The sequence below is a fragment of the Osmerus eperlanus genome, chromosome 25 (assembly GCF_963692335.1).
Source record: "Osmerus eperlanus chromosome 25, fOsmEpe2.1, whole genome shotgun sequence".
NCBI lineage: Eukaryota > Metazoa > Chordata > Actinopteri > Osmeriformes > Osmeridae > Osmerus > Osmerus eperlanus.
In genome coordinates, this window is record NC_085042.1 from 10130160 (window position 1) to 10151162 (window position 21003).

Below are 21003 nucleotides of genomic sequence, written 5' to 3' on the forward strand. Positions count from 1 at the left end.
GCGTTACCAGCATCGCATCGAGTGTGGAGAAATGATGCTGACATTATCGCTAACGGTTTAGATGCAGCAATGCTAAATAACCGAGGCTTCCAAATGTTTTCACTGACAATGCAGTTGACTGAACACATTCTCTGATCTATAGAATACATTGATAAAGGTTTAAGACTGGTAGTTTATTTGTTTATTGGCGACAAAAACAGTGTCAGTGCACCAGTTAAAAACAATAGGGTATTTGTATATTATCTTCACGTGTGCCAAATATAACACGTCGTGCCTGTTGTATAACTCTCCTACAAATAGCCTAATATATGGATTAATTACTAATGAATTATGTCCTTCGAAATGACAAATAGGTTATGGAGTAGCATGTCGCACTTCGCGTGGAACAAAGGCCGTAGCGAGCGCTGAAGGTAACTGTCATCTTGTCATCCCCCTGGGCTTGTGTGTGTTGTGTTGCCGAGGCTGAACATATGGATGTTAGGATCGCTCCATTTACCAGAATGTTTACAGTCCTAAATACGGCCAGGGAATCACCCGTTTGGTGTTGCCACACACGGTATCTGTCTGTATGACATCGATGCCACCACATCGATCTCGGGCCGCTTTCAGGCTGTAGCCTACACAGCAGCAGTGTTGTGTTGCGCAAGCTCATACACCGAGCCTTAAATTTTAATTCACGTTATTCGATGTAACAAAAAGATTTAGACCAGGGTTTATCGGCGTCAACCATATACGCACTTCAAATTATCAAAGCGGACATCAGCTGTCATAAGTGACAAGCCTAATCTGTTATTGGCCTGCAGTAGTCTTGTCAGCCTCAGTGCCTCGCCTGATGCTATGCTAACTGCTTGAGCCAGTTTTGGGCTGAGAAGCAGCCGGGAGCAGTCACTGGACATGTGTCGCTTGTTCTCTCGTTACGTAAGCGATCGTTTCCCCACAGACTGTCACTGCTAAGCAACATTCTAGCCAGACTGTTGCATAGCCTGTAGCCAGCCAATACAATTACGTTAATCACAAAAAAGGTCAATGGTTAAGAAGATTGTAGGCTATGTACGATCGCTTCCCTTAGTGTGAAATCCATCCATACATCAGGTTGATACTCGTACAGTGTAATAATCTCGATTTCAGATCTCCAGGATATTTAGGTAGAGTTAAGAGTTTACGAGTGTCTAAGAGTGGCCTCTTGGAAACAAAATCAAGATGTTTAGCTTTGTTTTATGCTAAACACGCTAATTTAAACAATATTCAATTCTTTAAAGACAATCAAATAAATGGATATAAACTTGACTTTATATGGACAATATTAAGGCCTTCAGGAAGGGTGTGTGTGTACGTACGTGCGAGCACGTGTGCTCTTTAAGTTCTTACCTGATATATCCATAGGTCTGAGAGGTAAAGCTCTTCAGCTGACAGGAAGACACGCACACACACCTGAGAGTCCTGTCTGCTTCTCTTCTCACTGAGACCTGACAAGGGAACACGCGTGTTACATGTTCACACTCGAGAGGGAGATGATCACACTCACTTGTCTGTCAGTGTGTGTGTGTGGGGGTTATCAGGGCAGGAAGAACATGGCTGATCTGTTATTGTTAAACATTTATATGGACGCCCATATGTAGTGCCTCTAAACTGACTGTCCGAGAGAGATACCCGAGAGACAAGGCCTGGAAGTTGCAGTTGTGTGTGATGATACTGCAGCTACATAGTGGTGCTCTGGCCTGCTGCTCAGGTGGTGTAGTGGTGCTCTGGCCTGCTGCTCAGGTGGTGTAGTGGTGCTCTGGCCCGCTGCTTCCTGTCTGCACTCTGCAGACAGGAAGTTGGAGTAAGCACACTCTCACTGATGCGTTTCAGATCTCACATCGTTGTGATCCATTGTTAGTGATTGGTTGAATCTGTTGGTTGGCCTCTCAAAACTTCTTGCTGGATTTATTTTCCTGGAGTGAGTTTAGACATGGTCTGCTCTGAATAACCTTACACCTGCCTCACAGCTGGTTCCCTGTCTGGCTGTTCAACCCTTAAATAACCGTATCCATGCACAGGACTTTTTGTCTGGGACAATTCTGGTCAACCTGTGGTGTGTGTTTGAAGGAGCAGATTTTGAAGGAGGCTGTGGAGTTTGATGCTACTAACCGAGCCAGTCCACATTCCTCTCAGACTGCTGGACACTGTTTAGGCATTTTTCTGACCCGGCCATGCTGTGGTTCACTGGCCTGGTCTGAACTTGTTCTATTGCCTGACAACATGAGCTATTATCAATCTTTACTGTTTGGGTCAGGCAAATAGTCACTCTCCAAAGTTAGCACCCACAGTAGTTATCTTGAATGCAGGATTTTGAGGCCAAGGACTAAGGTTTCATACTTTTCTGACTTTTTAATTAAACCTTTATTTTCCCACGGTTGTTTCCTGCTTTACTAGAATCCATGAAGAGAGTGAGACCAACTGGAGGAGAGGTAGAACGAGGAGAAGATTCAGGAGTAGATGAGAACTTGTCTTTTTAAACCAGTGATAGTATCCTGCACTCTGTTGCAGTAGAGTTTTACTCAAGCGTAATATGAATTGTAGGACATCTGTTGGGTGGTACATCTCTGGGTGGACACGGCTCCCCTCCCCTCCCGTCCTTCCTTCCTCTTGGAATGTGGTCATGATGATGTAAGAGGGAGGAGGCGGGGCCTAGCAGGATGTCCTTTGTTGCTGCTTTCCCTTTCCTAACATTCTGTCTGTGTGTGTGTGTGTGTGTCTGTGTGTGTGTGTGACATGACCCCCTTCTTTCTTTTTCTCTGGATCTTCCAGCAGGATCTCCGGTAGAGAACTCCCTCCCTCCCTCCCTCAGAGAGCAGTAGACAGGGTGAGGTGATTTCTAGAGAGAGACTAGTGAGTCATGGATAATACAGGATTGATTTAGGAAACTATACAAGTCATTTATGATTTTAGAAGACTGAATCCCAGATATTCCCTGGCTGTGTTTGTCATCGACCTGAGGTTCTGCTGGGCAGCCTAGTGAGACCAAAACGCTCTCCCTTCCCAGCTCCTCACTCCCTGGAGCTATTTCAGCCTCCATCATTTAACATCATTACGGTATCCATGGTTACCGTAAGAGTACCTTATGAGTTTCCCAGCTGTTGGATCAGCATAACCTGCTTCTTCTAAACTTTAATCTAAAGTGTTGATGAGAGACCCGAGATGTATCCAATTAATTTACCATATCACTTTGCTGCGTATTTCTGTCACCTTGTGCTTGTGTTTAGACAACCAGCAATCTTGAGAAGGCTTATCTTAAAATGTCTGCCTGAGCTGGTTCTAATTTTACATAAATATATATACTGTACACAGATGCACCTATTAATATACGATCAGAAATATTACATATTTGTGGTCGCATAGCCACTGTGTTCTATTGGTGTTTGTTGCTTCAAATTTCAACTTCATACAATGCCACAAACACACACAGACACAGACACAGACCAAGACAGATTCCTGCCTTTATAGTTAGATGATGATCTCATAGGCCTGTTTTGCAGTCAGTAGTGTGTGTGGCTGCAGTAGTTAACAGACCTCACCTCACCTCTCTCTCTCTCCTCCACACTCACTGCTGCATGGTGTCTCTCACCGTTTAACCACAAATTATGGATTTTTTCATGGATACTTTTGACTCTGTGGAGATACTGGTGTGTGCGTGTCTGTGTGTGTCTGGTGTCTGTGTGTCTGGTGTGTGTGTGTGTCTGTGTGTGTGTGTGTCTGTGTGTGTCTGGTGTGTGCGTGTCTGTGTGTGTCTGGTGTGTGCGTGTGTGTGTCTGGTGTGTGTGTCTGTGTGTGTCTGTGTGTGTCTGGTGTGTGTGTGTGTGTGTGTGTGTCTGGTCTGTGTGTGTCTGTGTGTGTCTGGTGTGTCTGTGTGTGTCTGGTGTGTGTGTGTGTCTGTGTGTCTGTGTGTGTCTGGTGTGTGCGTGTCTGTGTGTGTCTGGTGTGTGTGTGTGTGTGTGTCTGTGTGTCTGTGTGTGTTCGTGAGGGAACGTGTGAGGGATGCATAGTTGTGTGTTAATATCCTCCCTGTCTCTCTCCAGATGCTCCTCTCTGACCCCCAGGCTGGACTCTCTGACCCCAGGCTGGACTCTCTGACCCCAGGCTGGACTCTCTGACCCCAGGCTGGACTCTCTGACCCCAGGCTGGACTCTCTGACCCCAGGCTGGACCCTCTGACCCCAGGCTGGACTCTCTGACCCCAGGCTGGACTCTCTGACCCAGGCTGGACTCTCTGACCCCAGGCTGGACTCTGACCCAGGCTGGACTCTCTGACCCCAGGCTGGACTCTCTGACCCCAGGCTGGACTCGCCCATCCTCTCCTCCCACATCCCGGGCCCTGCAGCCCCGGGCCTGGCCTCCGTCTGACCCTACAACCTCAACACCTCCTGGCCCTGCGCTACACCTCTCTCTCCTGACCAGCCTCCCCTCACCTCTCCCCCAGCCTCCCCTCACCTCTCCCCCAGCCTCCCCTCACCTCTCCCCCAGCCTCCCCTCACCTCTCCCCCAGCCTCCCCTCACCTCTCCCCCAGCCTCCCCTCACCTCTCCCCCAGCCCCCAGCCTCAGGCCCCTAGCCTCCCCCACCCCATCCCCAGTAGCCCACCAACAGCCTGCCAACCCAGCCCCCGGGGAGGACCATGGACAGCCCCTCCAAGCTGTCCGGGGAGACCCTTATCGTGCACCACATCCCCCTGGTCCACTGCCAGGTGTCGGGGGGACGGCAGGGGGGCTGCGGGGGGTCGCTGCGGAGGAGCCACCCCTTCAGTCCCCCGGAGAACCTGGGCCTCAGCCGCACCACCTCCCTGCCCGAGAGAGACGTGCTGCAGAGGGAGGCGCTGCTCTACAGCAGCCTGGTCCACGCCTCCTGCCGGTCTGGAGGAGGAGGAGGGGGGAGGGGAGGGAGCACGGCCAGCGACGACTCATCCTACACATCGTCCAACTCGGGGGATCAGCCAACCACGGCTCACACGCTGCCCAGGACAAAGCCCAGGAACCACGGCAACCGTCTCCGTCACAACCCCTTCCTGCTGAACACCGAGGACGACGAGGAGGAGGAGGAGGACGACGGAGACAACCTCAACGGTTACCTGGAGGACTCCTCTTTCCATCTCCACGGCAACGCCAACTCCACCCTCGACGATGGGGTGCCCCCCTTCCACCTCCACGACCTGGGGTTCCCCCCCGAGCCCTTCCTGCTGCACGGCACTCTGGGAAAGCCCTGGGGGTCCAGCAGCCGGGAGTCTCTCAGCGGCACGACTTCCGACCTCTCTGCCCACCTGGAGACCCTGGACCTGCTGGGATTGGACAGCCAGCGTCGCCACGGCAGCAGCGGCTCCAACATGTCCATGGACTGCGGGGAGCAGGAGTGGGGCGAGGATGAGGAGGAGGAAGAGGAGGACCATCCCAAGACAGGCTCCTGCTCCTCCAGCTGCTCCGCGCCTCCCTGCTCCTGCAGACCCTCCCGGACGTGCCCCCAGCAGCCACACTTCTCAGAGCCCTACTCAGACTGCCAGCTGGGCTATGGCAGCGACTCGTCCTGCAACAGCTCTGACGGCGTGCTGGTTAATTTCAGCGCCATCTTCAACAAGATGAACAACAGCGTCCCCGCCAAAGTAGCGCCTGGACCCTCCGCCAACCTCAACAGCTCCGCCCAGCACTCCTGTGTCTCAGAGCCGGGTGGGGGGCGGGGCAGCTGCCATGGGGGCGGGGCCTTCTACCTGGACCTCCACACCTCCCCCACCGACCCCCCCCAGCCCCAGCACGCCCCCTGCCCCTCCAACACCCTGCCCGTCTATCTCCAGGAGACCCCCCCCTCCACCACCTCCCCCTGCACCTGCTCCGCGCAGCACCAGGGGCCCCTGGACCTGGACGACAACTGTAACTCCTACCAGAAGCTGGGGGAGGCGGGGCCCTGCCTGCAGAGCCAGGCCCGGCTGGTGGTGGCCACACAGAACTACTACAAGCTGGTGACCTGTGACCTCTCGTCCCAGTCCTCGCCCAGTCCCGTGGCCTCGTCCGCCACCAGCTGCTCTGACGAGCACAGCAAGGAAAGCCCCACCCCCACAGAGTACTTCCTGTTCAGACACCAGGCCGAGGAGGGGGGCGGGGCCAGGGAGGAAGACCAGGAAGATGAGGACCGACAGTCACCGAAGGTAGGAGGAGACCGAGGGAGGTTCTAGGTGATTCTAAGCAGTGCTAGATTCCCTCAGTCGCTGTATGTTGTGTCAAAACAACACGGACAATCTCTTACCCCATATCAGGAGTAGGATATTCTGTTTCAGCTGTAATATTTCTATCTTGGCCCCAAATGTTCTTTCCACAAAGGAGAAAGAGAGGAAGTGAGGTTGGTGTGAGGAGACTTGGAATGTTCTATTGTGGTCAGAGGCGGGGGGGTGTATTCCTGGAGTTTCTGTTCAGTGTGCGTGGCTCAGCTGCTTGTGATGAGCCGGTGTGTGTTGACACAGTACTCTGACACATAAGGAACATAAATAGTACAGTCCTGAAACAGTACAGTAAATATACACAGTAGCTATGCAGTATGTTGTGTGATGCCTTATCCCATACCTGTTTTGTCTCTCTGTCCTCAGCGTGATGAAGAGGAGGAGGAGGAGGAGGAGGAGGAGGAAGTGAGCAGGGCAAAGCGAGACGTGGGCTTGGCCGGTAGTGCTCCAGCCCCAGGTGTGATCGAGGGTCAGGTGTACGTCAACATCTCCCCTCCCATTGGCTGCCGTGCCGACATCGGTGGCGGGGTCTCCGGGGGGCATACCCGTTCCCGTAGCTACGACCGTAGCCTGGCCCATGCCCCGCCCCCTGGGCTGGGCCCTCTGGAGCGCATGCTGAGCTGCCCCATGCGTCTGAGTGAGGGTGCCGGCCACGCCCTCGGCCAGGCCACGCCCACCAGGGTCACCTCCTTTGCCGAGATGGCCCGCTGCAAGCGCCGGACCGGAGCCTTGCTGAGGACAGACCCCCTGTCCTCCGGCCCCCACGCCCCCTCCGCGGCTGAGCCCTCCCCCCCGGCGGAGCAGCTGGACCCGGGCTCCACCCCGCCCCCCTGCCCCCTCACACGCTGCTACAGCCAGGGGAGCACTGAGGCCCAGGAGACACGCTCCAGGACTGGAGGTAGGGAGGCAGACTGGAGGCAGGGAGGCAGACTGGAGACAGGAGTACAGACTGGAGGCAGGGAGGCAGACTGGAGGCAGGAGTACAGACTGGAGGCAGGGAGGCAGACTGGAGGCAGGAAGGCAGACTGGAGGCAGGGAGGCAGACTGGAGGCAGGGAGGCAGACTGGAGGCAGGAGTGCAGACTGGAGGCAGGAAGGCAGACTGGAGGCAGGAAGGCAGACTGGAGGCAGGGAGGCAAAACAGGACTGATCAGGACCTAACCACCAGACTGGTATCACTAAACGACCCTAAAGGCTTGACTGCTATCAGTTTAAAATAAACGATCCAGGATTCTTTAAACCTGTCTTTCCATGAAGTCTCCTTTTAAATCAATGTCTCGTATTTAGTTCCCCATTTACTGTTTCTAGATAAAAGGTATTAAGACAGATAGGGATGATTTAATATTGAAGTACAATGTACAACGCACAGTAGTAATACTCCCTTCTAAGTTAAACAGACATGACTGAGCTGGCATTACTTTCTACTGATAGGATTAAGAAGTGTTTCCTTCCTGTGTTGTGGGAGGGTCAAAGGTGACTGTAGGAGGTTGATCATTAATAACCTCTCGCTCCATGTTGAAGTCATACTGTGTATGTGCACCTCACACACACACACACACACACAGCTAGGACCAGGTGAGGACACCATAACAGGTGAACGAACTGCGTGTGTGAAAGTTTGTTTGTGTGTGTGTGTGTGTGTGTGTGTGTGTGTGAGGCGGATGGAGGGATGAAGGAGGGAGGTTTCAGAACTCTTAGGAAGAGGATAGTCTAAAGCGCTAGCCAGGTTCATCCATAGCATAGCTCTGATTTAAACACTTTGTAATCTAAGCACAACAAGACTTTATTTCGAAATGGAGTCGATACTTGCGTGTGAGTTATTCATTAATCCTGGAATACAGTCTAGGATACAAGATGTTGGCTGTTAGGAGAAGTTAGGTAGGCAACTGTATACTGCAGGAATCCTTATTGCTCATTCTGCATTCCTGCATTGAAAGGCACATTGGTCTGGAGAGAAGCACTTGCTGGCTAATGATGTGGGTTGTGTTCGGGGTGAGCAGCCCTGAGGTGGCTAATCGATTCACCCATGAAATAGGAGAGGAGAGGAGGGGGAGAGAGAGAGAGAGAGGGTGGGAACAGCCGTGCATGTGTGTGAGTGTGTGGCGTACATGGGCGAGAGACATTCAGTCTGTGAGAGAGAGAGGTCTCTGAGAACAGTCCAGGGTGGGTTGGCTCTGCCTGTCACCCAGCTCAGCGCTGCCCCTGGTGGCTGACAGGGTCCCTGCATCCAGCTCAGCGCTGCCCCTGGTGGCTGACAGGGTCCCTGCACCCAGCTCAGCGCTGCCCCTGGTGGCTGACAGGGTCCCTGCATCCAGCTCAGCGCTGCCCCTGGTGGCTGACAGGGTCCATGCACCCAGCTCCAGTGACACTTATGAGCTGGCCAGGGGAGACAAACAGCTTGCGCAATGTCTCCGACGTCACACAGAAAAACACACTGAACACACACGTTCACACATGCCTACACACACTGACAGACTGAAACAGGCTCACACACACACACATTACAACCACAGAGAAGAGGCTCTTCTAGTGCGGCTGTTTCTGCAGTAGGACAGTGACGCAGTACCTGCAGGTGTATTCTCTGTGTGTGTGTCTGTCTGTGTGTGTGGGTGTGTGTGTGTGTTGGTCGGTCTGCCTGTCACAACACACCCTGTGTCTTACAGCGACTGTTTGTGATAATAACTGTTCACTGTTGAATCATGACGACGCATTTTCTGTTAGTGTGTTCTGGACAGGATTTATCTTCAACTTGGTGTTACTAATCTGCTTCTTTTTGAATGTTCATAATTCTGTCTGATTTGAAGGTTTAGGTTCTAAGAGGAGAATACTGAGCTGGAGGGTTGTTGGTTAGGGAGCTGTAAGAAAATGAAAAGACCTATTCTGACCTTGTGTGTCTTATTGTCTGTCTTCTGCTCTAATTCTCTGTCCTCTTCTCTCCTTCCTCCATCCCTCTCTCCATCTGCCCCTTTATCTGTCACTGTCCTTCCAATTCTCCATTCCTCTTTCCTTTCTCTCTTTCATTACGTCCCTCTCTCTCTTCTCCCCTCCCTCTCTCTCTCCTCCCATTACTCCCTCTCTCCCTCCCTGTCTCCCTCCAGGCTCTCTGTCCTGTTCTCCAGACTGCTGCCCGGCTGTGGTGCGCTACAGCAAGGACCAGCGTCCCACCTCCCTCCCCATCCAGCCCTTCACCTTCCACCACCAGTTCTCCAGGCCCCAGCCCAAGCCCCTGCTGCCCCTGCTCACAGGCTACGTGTCTGGGATGCAGGCCCGCTCCGGCTCCGGGGGTTCTGGAGGTCCGGAGGGGGATGAGGTGGCCGACGAGCCCTCGGACAGTCCTCGCTGCTCGGGTGCGGTGGCGGTGGCCCCCCCTGGCTCGGTCCGGCCCTCTCCTCTGGGGAGTTACTCCCCCGTCCGCCTGCAGGGGGCGCCCAGCTCAGGGTCCTGCTCCACTTGCACCCCTAGCCCCCCACCCCCCACCTGCCTCTCCTGCCCCCGCTCCCCCCACGCCCAGACGGCCGCCTCCCTGCCCCCCACCCCTCCGCTGGGTGTGTCCCAGGCAGCGGTGCCCCCCTCTCTGCCCCCTGTCCAGGGGTACCAGCGGGGGGCGCTGCCCAGCACCTGCATCAGCCCTGGGGGGCCGCATGTGTCAGAACAGGCCGAGCACAGACAAGGACCCCGCCAGCACCATGGTAGGTGTCCAGAGATGTGCATGACAGGGTGTGGTCGTGATCGTGATGGGGTGGCTGGTGACACAGTTGGTCTAGTTTTGTTTGTGGCACTCACACACAGACTCGCAGACACTGTACTTAAGTCATTGAACTGTTCGACGTACATGCGCACACACGCACACACACACACACACACAGGCTAAGAGCCACACCCTTTCTTCTTTTCCTGCTGCTCTGATTGACTTCCTTCTTTACATTCCTGTTCTTCTTTCACTGACTCATCTTTGTCTCTGACTTTTTCACCACCTCTCCCTCCCTCCGACTCTCCCTTCCTCCATCTTACCATAAACCTCATCCTCCATCTCTCCTTATCTTCCCTGCCAACCCATCATAAAATCTCTTCTCCTTCCCCTGCCTTTATCATGCTCCTTCTCCATTTCTATCCTTCCTGTTTGTCTTTCAATATTCACCCTATTCCACCACCTCCTCCATAGCCCATCATCTCTCTCCCCAGGCTCTCAAATGGCGAGAGTATCGCCGTAGAAACCCTCTGGGGGTGGAGAGGGCATGCCGCCTGGATCCCCACAGGGGAGGGGGCGGGGCCAGGGCCCGCCACGCCCGCCGCAACGTGTTTGACTTCCCAGCAACCTCTAGCCGCTTCAATGGTGCTGATCTGGCCACTGTGTGTGTGTGTCTACGTGTGAAAGAGAGAGAGGCATTGTGGGGGTTGTAGAATGAGTGTGTTTGTGTGTGTGTTACACTTCTTTAGTAATTAGTAATTTACTAGTAACTGGTCATTTGCTCACAGCTGCTGCTCTGTGAAATCATGTAAATGTTTGTGGATCTAGTTACTCATAATAAGTTACTCATGTGTGTGTATGTGCGTGTGTGTGTCTGCAGGGCCTTCAGTAAAGCAGCTGCAGCAGTACTACAGTGACTACCTGCCAGACTACTTCTCCCTGGCAGAGCGCCCCCCGGAGGAGTTCTGTCTATCCCCCGACGCCTCCTCCTCCTCCTCCTCTTCCTCCTCCGAGATCTCTGTCGACCTGCAGCAGATGAGAGGTGTGTGTGTGTGAGCTGGTTCTGAGGGTCATGGTGGATGTAGCCTGCATCAGCTGGGTGGTGTATCCAGCCTGGGGCCAGGATCACACGCTGGATCACTCAAGAGAAGCAGAGAAGAAAGGATGGATTAGCATTGTCTGACGGGAGAGAAGATAGAGGGAGAGAGAGGGAGAGAAAGAGAGGGAGAAGGAGAGAAAGAGAGAGAGGAGGGAGAGTTAGAAAAGGAGAGAGGGAGAGAAGGATATAGGGAGAGAGGGAGAGAAGGAGAGAGAGAAGAGGGAGATTACCATTAGATGAAAGAGACCAGTGTTCCAGTTACCTCAGAGAGCTATTCACCTATCAGGGGCTTCTATCATAATCAACTTCCTTTTCTCTCATTTCCTCCCCCCCCCTCTCTCTCTCTCTCTCTCTCTCTCTCTCTCTCTCTCTCTCTCTCTCTCTCTCTCTCTCTCTCTAGGTTTGGTCAAAGCCATCAACACTGCCATAGATCTGATTGTTGCTCACTTTGGGACAAGTCGTGATCCAGATGTCAAGGTATGTGCCTCTCACCTCCCTGTGGGAGAGCAGACTGTAGATGATGTATTCAATATATAATGTGTATATATAGATGATGTACATCTGTTTCAAAAGAGTATACTTCCTTCTTTCATCCTCTTCTCATCTCCTCCTCTCTCTCCTCCTCTCTCATCTCTCCTCCTCTCTCATCTCTCCTCCTCTCTCTTCTCTCCTCCTCTTTGCCCCCCACCCCCCCAGGCTAAGCTGGGGAACAGCTGGGTGAGTCCCAACGTGGGCCACCTCATCCTGAAGTACTTGTGTCCGGCCCTGCGGGGGGTTCTGCAGGACGGCCTCAAGCCCCACGTCCTGGACCTCATCATCGGCCAGCGTCGCAACCAGCCCTGGGGCCTGGTGGAGGCCTCCACACAGCTGGGTAGGGGGGGCTGGAGGGTGGGGTGGGGTGGGGTGGAGTGAGGGGTATTACGTATAGTACTGACCTGACCTGTCTGTCTCTCTCTCTCTCTCTCTCTCTCTCTCTCTCTCTCTGTCTCTGTCTCTGTCTCTGTCTCTGTCTCTGTCTCTGTCTCTGTGTCTCTGTCTCTCTGTCTCTGTCTGTGTCTCTCACTCTCTCTCTGTCTCTCACTCTCTCTCTGTCTCACTCTCTCTCTCTCACTCTCACTCTCTCTCTCTGTCTCTGTCTCTCTCTGTCTCTGTCTCTGTCTGTTCCCAGGCCCGTCCACGCGTGTGCTACACAGCTTGTTCTCTAAAGTGAGCCAGTACTCGGAGCTCACCAGCCACAGCATGAGGCTCAATGCCTTCATCTTCGGTCTCCTCAAGTGAGTCTGCCTTCTCTCCTCTCTCTCCTGCCTGCCTCTCTCTCCTGCCTGCCTCTCTCTCCAGCCTCCCTCTCTCTCCAGCCTCCCTCTCTCTCCTGCCTGCCTCTCTCTCCTGCCTCCCTCTCTCTCCTGCCTCCCTCTCTCTCCTGCCTGCCTCTCTCTCTTGCCTGCCTCTCTCACCTGCCTGCCTCTCTCTCCTGCCTGCCTCTCTCTCCTGCCTCCCTCTCTCTCCTGCCTCCCTCTCTCTCCTGCCTGCCTCTCTCTCCTGCCTGCCTCTCTCTCCTGCCTCCCTCTCTCTCCTGCCTCCCTCTCTCTCCTGCCTGCCTCTCTCTCCTGCCTCCCTCTCTCTCCTGCCTCCCTCTCTCTCCTGCCTGCCTCTCTCTCCTGCCTCCCTCTCTCTCCTGCCTGCCTCTCTCTCCTGCCTGCCTCTCTCTCCTGCCTGCCTCTCTCTCCTGCCTCCCTCTCTCTCCTGCCTGCCTCTCTCTCCTGCCTCCCTCTCTCTCCTGCCTGCCTCTCTCTTCTGCCTGCCTCTCTCTCCTGCCTCCCTCTCTCTCCTGCCTGCCTCTCTCTCCAGCCTCCCTCTCTCTCCTGCCTGCCTCTCTCTCCTGCCTGCCTCTCTCTCCTGCCTCCCTCTCGCTACTCTTCTCAGAAGGCAACAATAAAAAAAGTTTTAAAAGGTCGAAGTTTATTCACAAACATTTTGAAAGGTAAAAAAAAAAAGAAATGATTCGAAATTGACAAAATATATTTTTTTTTAAGTTGAGGCAAAAAAGTTGTAGAAAAAGCTTCTCTCCACTCAGCGACTGACTCCTTTCTCCCGCTGACTCCTTTGTCCCGCTGACTCCTTTCTCCTGCTGACTCCTTTGTCCCGCTGACTCCTTTCTCCCGCTGACTCCTTTCTCCTGCTGACTCCTGTCTCCCGCTGTCTCCTTTCTCCTGCTGACTCCTGTCTCCCGCTGACTCCTTTCTCCTGCTGACTCCTGTCTCCCGCTGACTCCTTTCTCCTGCTGACTCCTGTCTCCTGCTGACTCCTGTCTCCCGCTGACTCCTTTCTCCCGCTGACTCCTGTCTCCCGCTGACTCCTGTCTCCCGCTGACTCCTTTCTCCTGCTGACTCCTGTCTCCTGCTGACTCCTGTCTCCCGCTGACTCCTTTCTCCTGCTGACTCCTGTCTCCTGCTGACTCCTGTCTCCTGCTGACTCCTGTCTCCCGCTGACTCCTTTCTCCTGCTGACTCCTGTCTCCCGCTGACTCCTTTCTCCTGCTGACTCCTTTCTCCTGCTGACTCCTGTCTCCTGCTGACTCCTTTCTCCTGCTGACTCCTTTCTCCTGCTGACTCCTGTCTCCTGCTGACTCCTGTCTCCCGCTGACTCCTGTCTCCTGCTGACTCCTGTCTCCTGCTGACTCCTGTCTCCCGCTGACTCCTTTCTCCTGCTGACTCCTGTCTCCCGCTGACTCCTTTCTCCTGCTGACTCCTGTCTCCTGCTGACTCCTGTCTCCCTCTGACTCCTGTCTCCCGCTGACTCCTGTCTCCTGCTGACTCCTTTCTCCTCTGACTCCTGTCTCCCGCTGACTCCTTTCTCCTGCTGACTCCTGTCTCCCGCTGACTCCTTTCTCCTGCTGACTCCTGTCTCCCGCTGACTCCTTTCTCCTGCTGACTCCTGTCTCCCGCTGACTCCTTTCTCCTGCTGACTCCTGTCTCCCGCTGACTCCTTTCTCCCGCTGACTCCTTTCTCCTGCTGACTCCTGTCTCCCGCTGACTCCTTTCTCCTGCTGACTCCTGTCTCCCGCTGACTCCTTTCTCCTGCTGACTCCTTTCTCCTGCTGACTCCTGTCTCCCGCTGACTCCTTTCTCCTGCTGACTCCTTTCTCCTGCTGACTCCTGTCTCCTGCTGACTCCTGTCTCCTGCTGACTCCTGTCTCCTGCTCTCTCAGCTTGAGGTCGCTGGAGTTCTGGTTCAACCATCTTCACACTCATGAAGGTAAACATCTGAAGCCTCCTGATTCCAAACCTTTCGTCTTTCCACATTAACATTGTATTTGGCAACACTTTACATTCAGGTTACAATATGCAGCTACATAAGAATACCTATAGTAACTGTTGTGTAATACCTATAGTAACTGTAACTTGTATGAAGCATCATGCTTGTTGGGTCGTGCTGTTGTTCATGCTGCTCTCCCCCGGTCAGACATCTTGGCGGTTCACTACCAGCCGTGGGGTTTCCTGCCACTGTCGCAGGGGCCGTGCCAACCGCTGTTCCAGGAACTGCTGCTCCTCCTGCAGCCCCTTTCGCTCCTCCCCTTCCACCTGGACTTCCTGTTTGAGCCCCACCTCCTGCAGAAGGGGCAGGAGCACCTGCGACGAAAGGAGTTGCTCTGCTCCGCCGACCAATCAGCTCGCTCCACCTTTCAGCTCATGAGGGGGTGGGGCACGCCCGTGGTCGAGGGGGAGGGGGTGGAATCTGGCGCCTGGAAGAGGAAGAGGGCAGAGCTGAGACGAGAGGGGACATGGCCAGGGATGGAGGGGGCAGGGAGCAGGATGGAGGGGGCGGGGCAGGGGGAGGGGGCGGGGCAGGGGGAGGGGCTTCCCAGAGAGGGAGGCGGGATGGACTCCATCGGGGCGGAACTTGGATGGAAGCAGCCAATGGTGGACATAGAGGAAGGGATCTCCACCTTGTGGAGGGAGAGAGGATCCGCGGGGCAGAGAGTGAAGGGAGTGGGTGGAGAGAGTCACCAGGACAACAGGGATGGAGAGAAGAAGAAGGAGAGAGAGGGGGTGGTGTCGGAGGAGGGCCGTCAGAAACAGGAGCGCCAGGCAGGATGGTGGTACCAGCTCATGCAGTCCTCCCAGGTCTACATTGACCAATCAGCAGAGGGGTCGAAGTTCACCCGGAGCGAGAAGAGGAAGAAGTCGGGCGAGAGGCGAGCCAGCCAGCTCCCGCCCACGAGGGAGGGCGTGGTGGAGGGGGCGGAGTCCAGACCGGAAGGGGAGGAGCCCAGGAAGAGGAGCAGCAGCGCTGACTCGGCGGGGAGTAGAGGGAGGAGGGCGTGGATGGGCAGCCCTCCAGACTCCGTCCTCTGCCAGGAGAAGGAGAAGCTCCAGGGGCCCACAGGGGCCCAGCCCTCTGCCGTCCGGCCCCAGGACCAGGCCTCCGCCGCCCGGCCCCAGGACCAGGCCTCCGCCGCCCGGCCCCAGGACCAGGCCCTCTCCCAGGGCATGCGCTGGGGACGGCTGTTCGGCTCCAGCAGGGGCTCCTCGTCCAGAGCAGACGACTCCAGGCAAGCCAAGACTCAAAGAAGCAGGTGAGCTGGAAATACATATAAGGTGTATATGATGATATATATATAAGGTATATATATGATGATGAGATGATTCATTTATAAGGTGTAAATGATGTTGAGATGATTCATTTATAAGTCTCTTCAAAGTAACAGCATAGACTTAGTGTCTGCATGCTGTATAGCAAACTGCTAACCTTGCTCACAGATAGATGACATGCTATCAAATCTATTCATAGCATGATTTGAAGTTGTCTTTCAATGTAATTTACAATGACCAATACGTTTATCAGTCATCCCAACACTGCTATATCAGATATTCTGTACTAGTCCTGAGAAAAACTATTTAAAGTTAAGGAACAGAGAGAGAGTTTATTTCCTGGTTGTGTTTGTCCCTTCCAGGCTGCCATCCGGATGGCTGAGTCTGGACAGGTCTGTTCTGGACATGGTGGCCCAGACCGTGGGGGCGGGGTCAGGGAGGAGGGTGGAGCCTTCAGCCCCGCCCCTCGACAGCCAAGCTCCTCCCCTGCAGCCTCAGACAGCACAAGCTGTAGAGACCAAGTCTCCATGGTAACAAACAGGCTAACGTTAAGACACCCTCATACTGAGACTGATTGGTGCTGCTGTTAGAATGGAAGTCAAACTGAACTCTCTCTCTGTCTCTCTCTCCATATCTCATTTCCTCCCCCCCCCCCTCTCTCTCTCTCTCTCTCTCTCTATCTCTCCCTCCTCTCTCTCTCTCTCTCTCTCTCTCTCTCTCTCTCTCTCTCTCTCTCTCTCTCTCTCTCTCTCTCTCTCTCTCTCTCTCTCTCTCTCTCTCTCTCTCTCTCTCTCTCTCTCTCTCTCTCTCTCTCTCTCTCTCTCCCTCCCTCCCCCCAGTGAGGTGAGGGCTCTGTGTCACCACATCGCCACAGAGCCAGGCCAGCTGAGCTTCCACAAGGGAGACGTCCTGCGCGTGCTGGCCCAGCCCGACTCCGACTGGCTGCTCTGCTCCCTGGGGGCCAGCCGTGGCCTGGTGCCCCTCATCTACGTGACGCTCCGCAGCCTGGGTGGGCCCCCCCATGGGGGCCCGCACTGAGGGGAGGGAGGAGGGAGGGGAGAGGATGAAGGGAACACGGAAGCGCCTGAGAGGGGAAGAGAAAGAGACATCAGGTCTGGATGATGTCGTCGCTGGATTCGAGACTCCTCCAGATGTTTAAGATGTTTGGGTGTGATGTGCTCTACTGCAGGATGATACTGGGACTTACAGACACATCTACACAGGAACGGGTCCACATAGGAGCACATGCAGGCACGACAACACACTTGCACCTGTGAGGAGAGTTCCTCTCAAGCATGCACTCATCCAAAGAGATGACGCAAATACACACACACACACACACGTGCACACACACACACGACCTAGAAGACTCTGTGCACAGCTCTCAGAGGTCTCAAACTGTCCGTCAGATTCTTTTTGATAGAGCGATATAAAGCAAGGAACCATATTAAATGTATAAAGTGTATATACATATATACACACACACCATACCTAGCTGTGCTTTATCATGCTGTGTATGCCAAGCCCTTCACCCGGCTGTGCCACAACAATGCTAAGCTAATGCTAAACATCCAGCATCGCAATCAGAAGGACAAACTGAGCAGGCAACTCTCGAGTCATTCACCCAGAGTTCTCCAAACCCTTTATAGAATAGTCTTAGGATGACAGTTGGTTTACATAAAAAAAGATAAATTCCAGTAGAGGTCATTGTAGATGTGTGATGAGGCCTGTATGGGTGTCTTAAGGGCTGTGTGCTCTGAGGGACAACCAGACACGCTTTCAGCTCCTTTCATCTTCTCATCGTTGTTGCTCGTGCTTGTTGCCATGCCAACCGTTGGACGGACGATTTAGAAGTGGAACCTGTCTCTCCCTCCCTTCAGTTGCAGTGTTTGGGTGACTGCCAGGTTAAACCGACCAATCACAGGCAGAGGACTGTTGTGCATGTGAGGAGACAACATAGTTGTGGATTCCAGACTCCTCCCTTCTGCCCCCACAACCAAACCAAGACAGGCGGATCGGCTTTCAGCTGCAGTGGACCTGTGTATTTAATTCTGACATACATACTATACGTGCATATATGACTTACACATGTGGTGAGTTCTGTTTATTTATTGAAGAGTTCTATAATTTATTTAGAAAAGCGTGTGAATGGTTGGGATGGATACAGAGGGAAGGATGTCTAATGAAAGCAAAATCGTTTTGGAGTTGTTTTACAGGTGTTTGGTTGAGGTGTTTGGCGGTTGTGACCTGCCTTGTCCCTGTTAACGGCCCCGACCCTGGGGTTCACTTTCCCCCAGAGCTTCTACCAGACTCCTCAGGTGTGTTTCTGGAAATAAAGAGTTTAAAGATGTTTTGTGGAAGCTGATGAGAACCCCAACCCGTTCTTCACTGGCTGTGTACCTGTGACGCCCAGGTGTGCTATGTGGCCTTAGGTTCAGACTGAGATGTACAGAAAATATACCGTAACGCTGGGAGCAATCCTAGATGATGACTATTGAGGGTTGTTACCAAAAGACTTTCCTAGTAATAATACACCACTTAACGGGTTAGCGAACGTTTCTTTGAGGTTTCATTGAGACGTTAATCTAGTCAGTAAGTTAAATATAATGACATTTGTTTTCCTTTTTCTTTTTTTTACTTTCTTTTTCATATAATTTTTAACATTGCCTCAACGTTAATGATGAACTGTAAATATGATTTATTTGAAAGGTTCATTTCTGTAAGAGAAGTATAGAGATTGTTAACATTAATGATGCTATAAGTGTTTGCAAATGTTCCTTAATTTGACTGTTAGCATTGATGCTAACTTCCTGGAAGCAGGCCATGGTTTCCTTGGAGAGGCTGAGAGAAGGTTAGCAGTCAGTAGTCTATGTATATGTAACTATGTTGGGACTGGATGAACTCACTCCTCAGTAGATATATACCGCCCACCCACACCATCGAACGGTTATCTTTTGTGTGGCGTAGCTGGTAAAGAGGTGTTTACGAGAGGTGATGGTTGCGGTCAGAGAATCAGAGGACTGGTTCGAATGCCAGAGTGAGGAAAGAAGTGATCTTGACCAGCAACGACATGCATCACGATGGACTGGGTCGCCGTTCTTCTTCCAGCACGTTCTGCTCTTCATGACATCCTCAGATGCTGAAAAGTCACATAGAGAAACGAGTCAGAGAGAGAGAGATCATATGGGAGCTACTGATCGACAATTAAGAACAATTCAAATCCATTGGTTCCGATTGGTTTATTATTTTTAGCCATACTGCAGTGTCCTGCCAGACTCAATGTGTTGGCTGAAGATCTGTACAGTGAGCTTAGCTCAATCACATTCTCCCACAGTCATGGTTTGTTCAAAGGACAAGTCTACACGTCGATAATCTATATTTGTGCAGTTGTAGCAAGGGGTCTCTCTCTGTCTCTCTCTGTTTCTCTCTGTCTCTCTCTGTCTCTGTCTCTCTTTGTCTCTCTGTCTCTCTCTGTTTCTCTCTGTCTCTCCTAGTCTCTCTCTGTCTCTCCTAGTCTGTCTCTCTCTGTCTCTCCTAGTCTGTCTCTGTTTCTCTCTGTCTCTCTCTGTCTCTCTCTGTTTCTCTCTGTCTCTCTCTGTCTGTCTCTGTCTCTCCTAGTCTGTCTCTCTCTGTCTCTCCTAGTCTGTCTCTCTCTGTTTCTCTGTCTCTCTCTGTCTGTCTCTGTCTCTCCTAGTCTCTCTCTGTTTCTCTCTGTCTCTCTCTGTCTCTCCTAGTCTGTTTCTCTCTGTCTCTCCTAGTCTGTCTCTCTCTGTTTCTCTCTGTCTCTGTCTCTCTCTGTCTCTCTCTGTTTCTCTCTGTCTCTCCTAGTCTCTCTCTGTCTCTCCTAGTCTGTCTCTCTCTGTCTCTCCTAGTCTCTCTCTGTTTCTCTCTGTCTCTCTCTGTCTCTCTCTGTTTCTCTCTGTCTCTCTCTGTCTGTCTCTGTCTCTCCTAGTCTGTCTCTCTCTGTCTCTCCTAGTCTGTCTCTCTCTGTTTCTCTGTCTCTCTCTGTCTGTCTCTGTCTCTCCTAGTCTCTCTCTGTTTCTCTCTGTCTCTCTCTGTCTCTCCTAGTCTGTTTCTCTCTGTCTCTCTCTGTCTCTCCTAGTCTGTCTCTCTCTGTTTCTCTCTGTCTCTCTCTGTCTGTCTCTGTCTCTCTCTGTCTGTCTCTGTCTCTCCTAGTCTGTCTCTCTCTGTCTGTCTCTGTCTCTCCTAGTCTGTCTCTCTCTGTCTGTCTCTGTCTCTCCTAGTCTGACTCTTTGCTCCTGCTTGTACCTGTAGCAGAAGTGGCTCTGCTGCCCTCTGTGTGTCCATACTATATGACCTGTATGACATTATCAACCTACTATGGATATTATTAACAATAACAAAGTGCTCTTGTGATCACAGTTCAAACGACTCCCTCGTCTATTACCCTCAGAACATCTTGTATTGATATGCTGCTGTCACTGTTTCCTGTCACATGTCCTTCACTGTTTCCTGTCACATGTCCCTGTTCCTGACGAGCAGCATGGAAGTCAATATCAAACCCTACTGGGTGCATAGTGGATGCTTGTCTCCATGGATACACAGTGAAGTCTGTGATTTAGATGACGTTACAAAAGCATGTGTTTTCCCAGGATTATGACATCAGCAAATGACATCACAAAGCTCAAAGACCACAGATTGACGAAGGGAAACAAGTCCTCATTCGGCCACTAGATGGGGATGATGCTCCTAACTAGCGCTCATGGTTAGCTAGAGGTCAGGATGGTGGTTCTGGATCTTGGTGACCCCTAGTCTTGGTGACCCCTAGACCCCAGGAACACAAACTCTGCTCAGGGGTATGGGTGCTGACTGGAGGGAGAAGCACTGCACATCATTTGGTGTTTCTTTTACAATGAGTGACACATGGAAATGTTCAAACAGTAAGTATCTCATAAATGGTATATACTGTATATGAACAGACAAAATAGTGATTTTAGACTCATAATTCACTAATAATTCATACTGAGTGTTTTAATGAATACTAAATGTAACAGATATAGCTGCCCCCCGCCAGCCACACACAAACCTGGAAAACCCTTCCCTTTACGAAAAGGAAACACCAGAACTGTTTGAGGTGCACCTTCTCAGCCCTGAAGCTGTGCTCGGTGTTCCTGCTTTTCCCTACAGCAAGGGAGTCTTTTTCAGTTCAGTTTTCAGTTCAGTTTCCAGTTCACGTTTCCAGTTCACGTTTCCAGTTAACCGTTTCCAGTGTGACGGAAAGCAGGGAGTGAGGAAGCGAGGGCCTGCATGCACGTGTCTCCAGTGAGCTGCCAGGGTGCCCCAGGAGGGCGCTTTGAGCCTTGGTTTATACCCCGTATAAACCCTTCAAGCACAACAGGTACTTCTGCCTTGTGTCAACTACTTGTCAG

The 21003-nt window shown here is 52.5% G+C and overlaps 1 protein-coding gene across 2 annotated transcripts; it reads left to right on the plus strand.

The window, feature by feature from the left end:
* The first annotated feature begins 4547 nt into the window (after positions 1-4547).
* Positions 4548-20002, plus strand: rusc2 (RUN and SH3 domain containing 2). 2 transcript variants are annotated; one of them, XM_062451329.1, is made up of 12 exons: positions 4548-6167; positions 6603-7134; positions 9334-9924; positions 10398-10568; positions 10804-10965; positions 11423-11499; positions 11719-11893; positions 12191-12296; positions 14230-14276; positions 14484-15597; positions 15976-16143; positions 16453-20002. In XM_062451329.1, exons 1-12 carry the CDS (start codon positions 4653-4655, stop codon positions 16649-16651), a joined length of 4857 nt encoding a protein of 1618 aa, XP_062307313.1. In that variant the 5' UTR covers positions 4548-4652; the 3' UTR covers positions 16652-20002. The 2 variants fall into 2 exon arrangements, with proteins under 2 accessions (XP_062307313.1, XP_062307314.1); XM_062451330.1 differs by lacking the exon at positions 10398-10568.
* The last annotated feature ends 1001 nt before the right edge of the window (positions 20003-21003 follow it).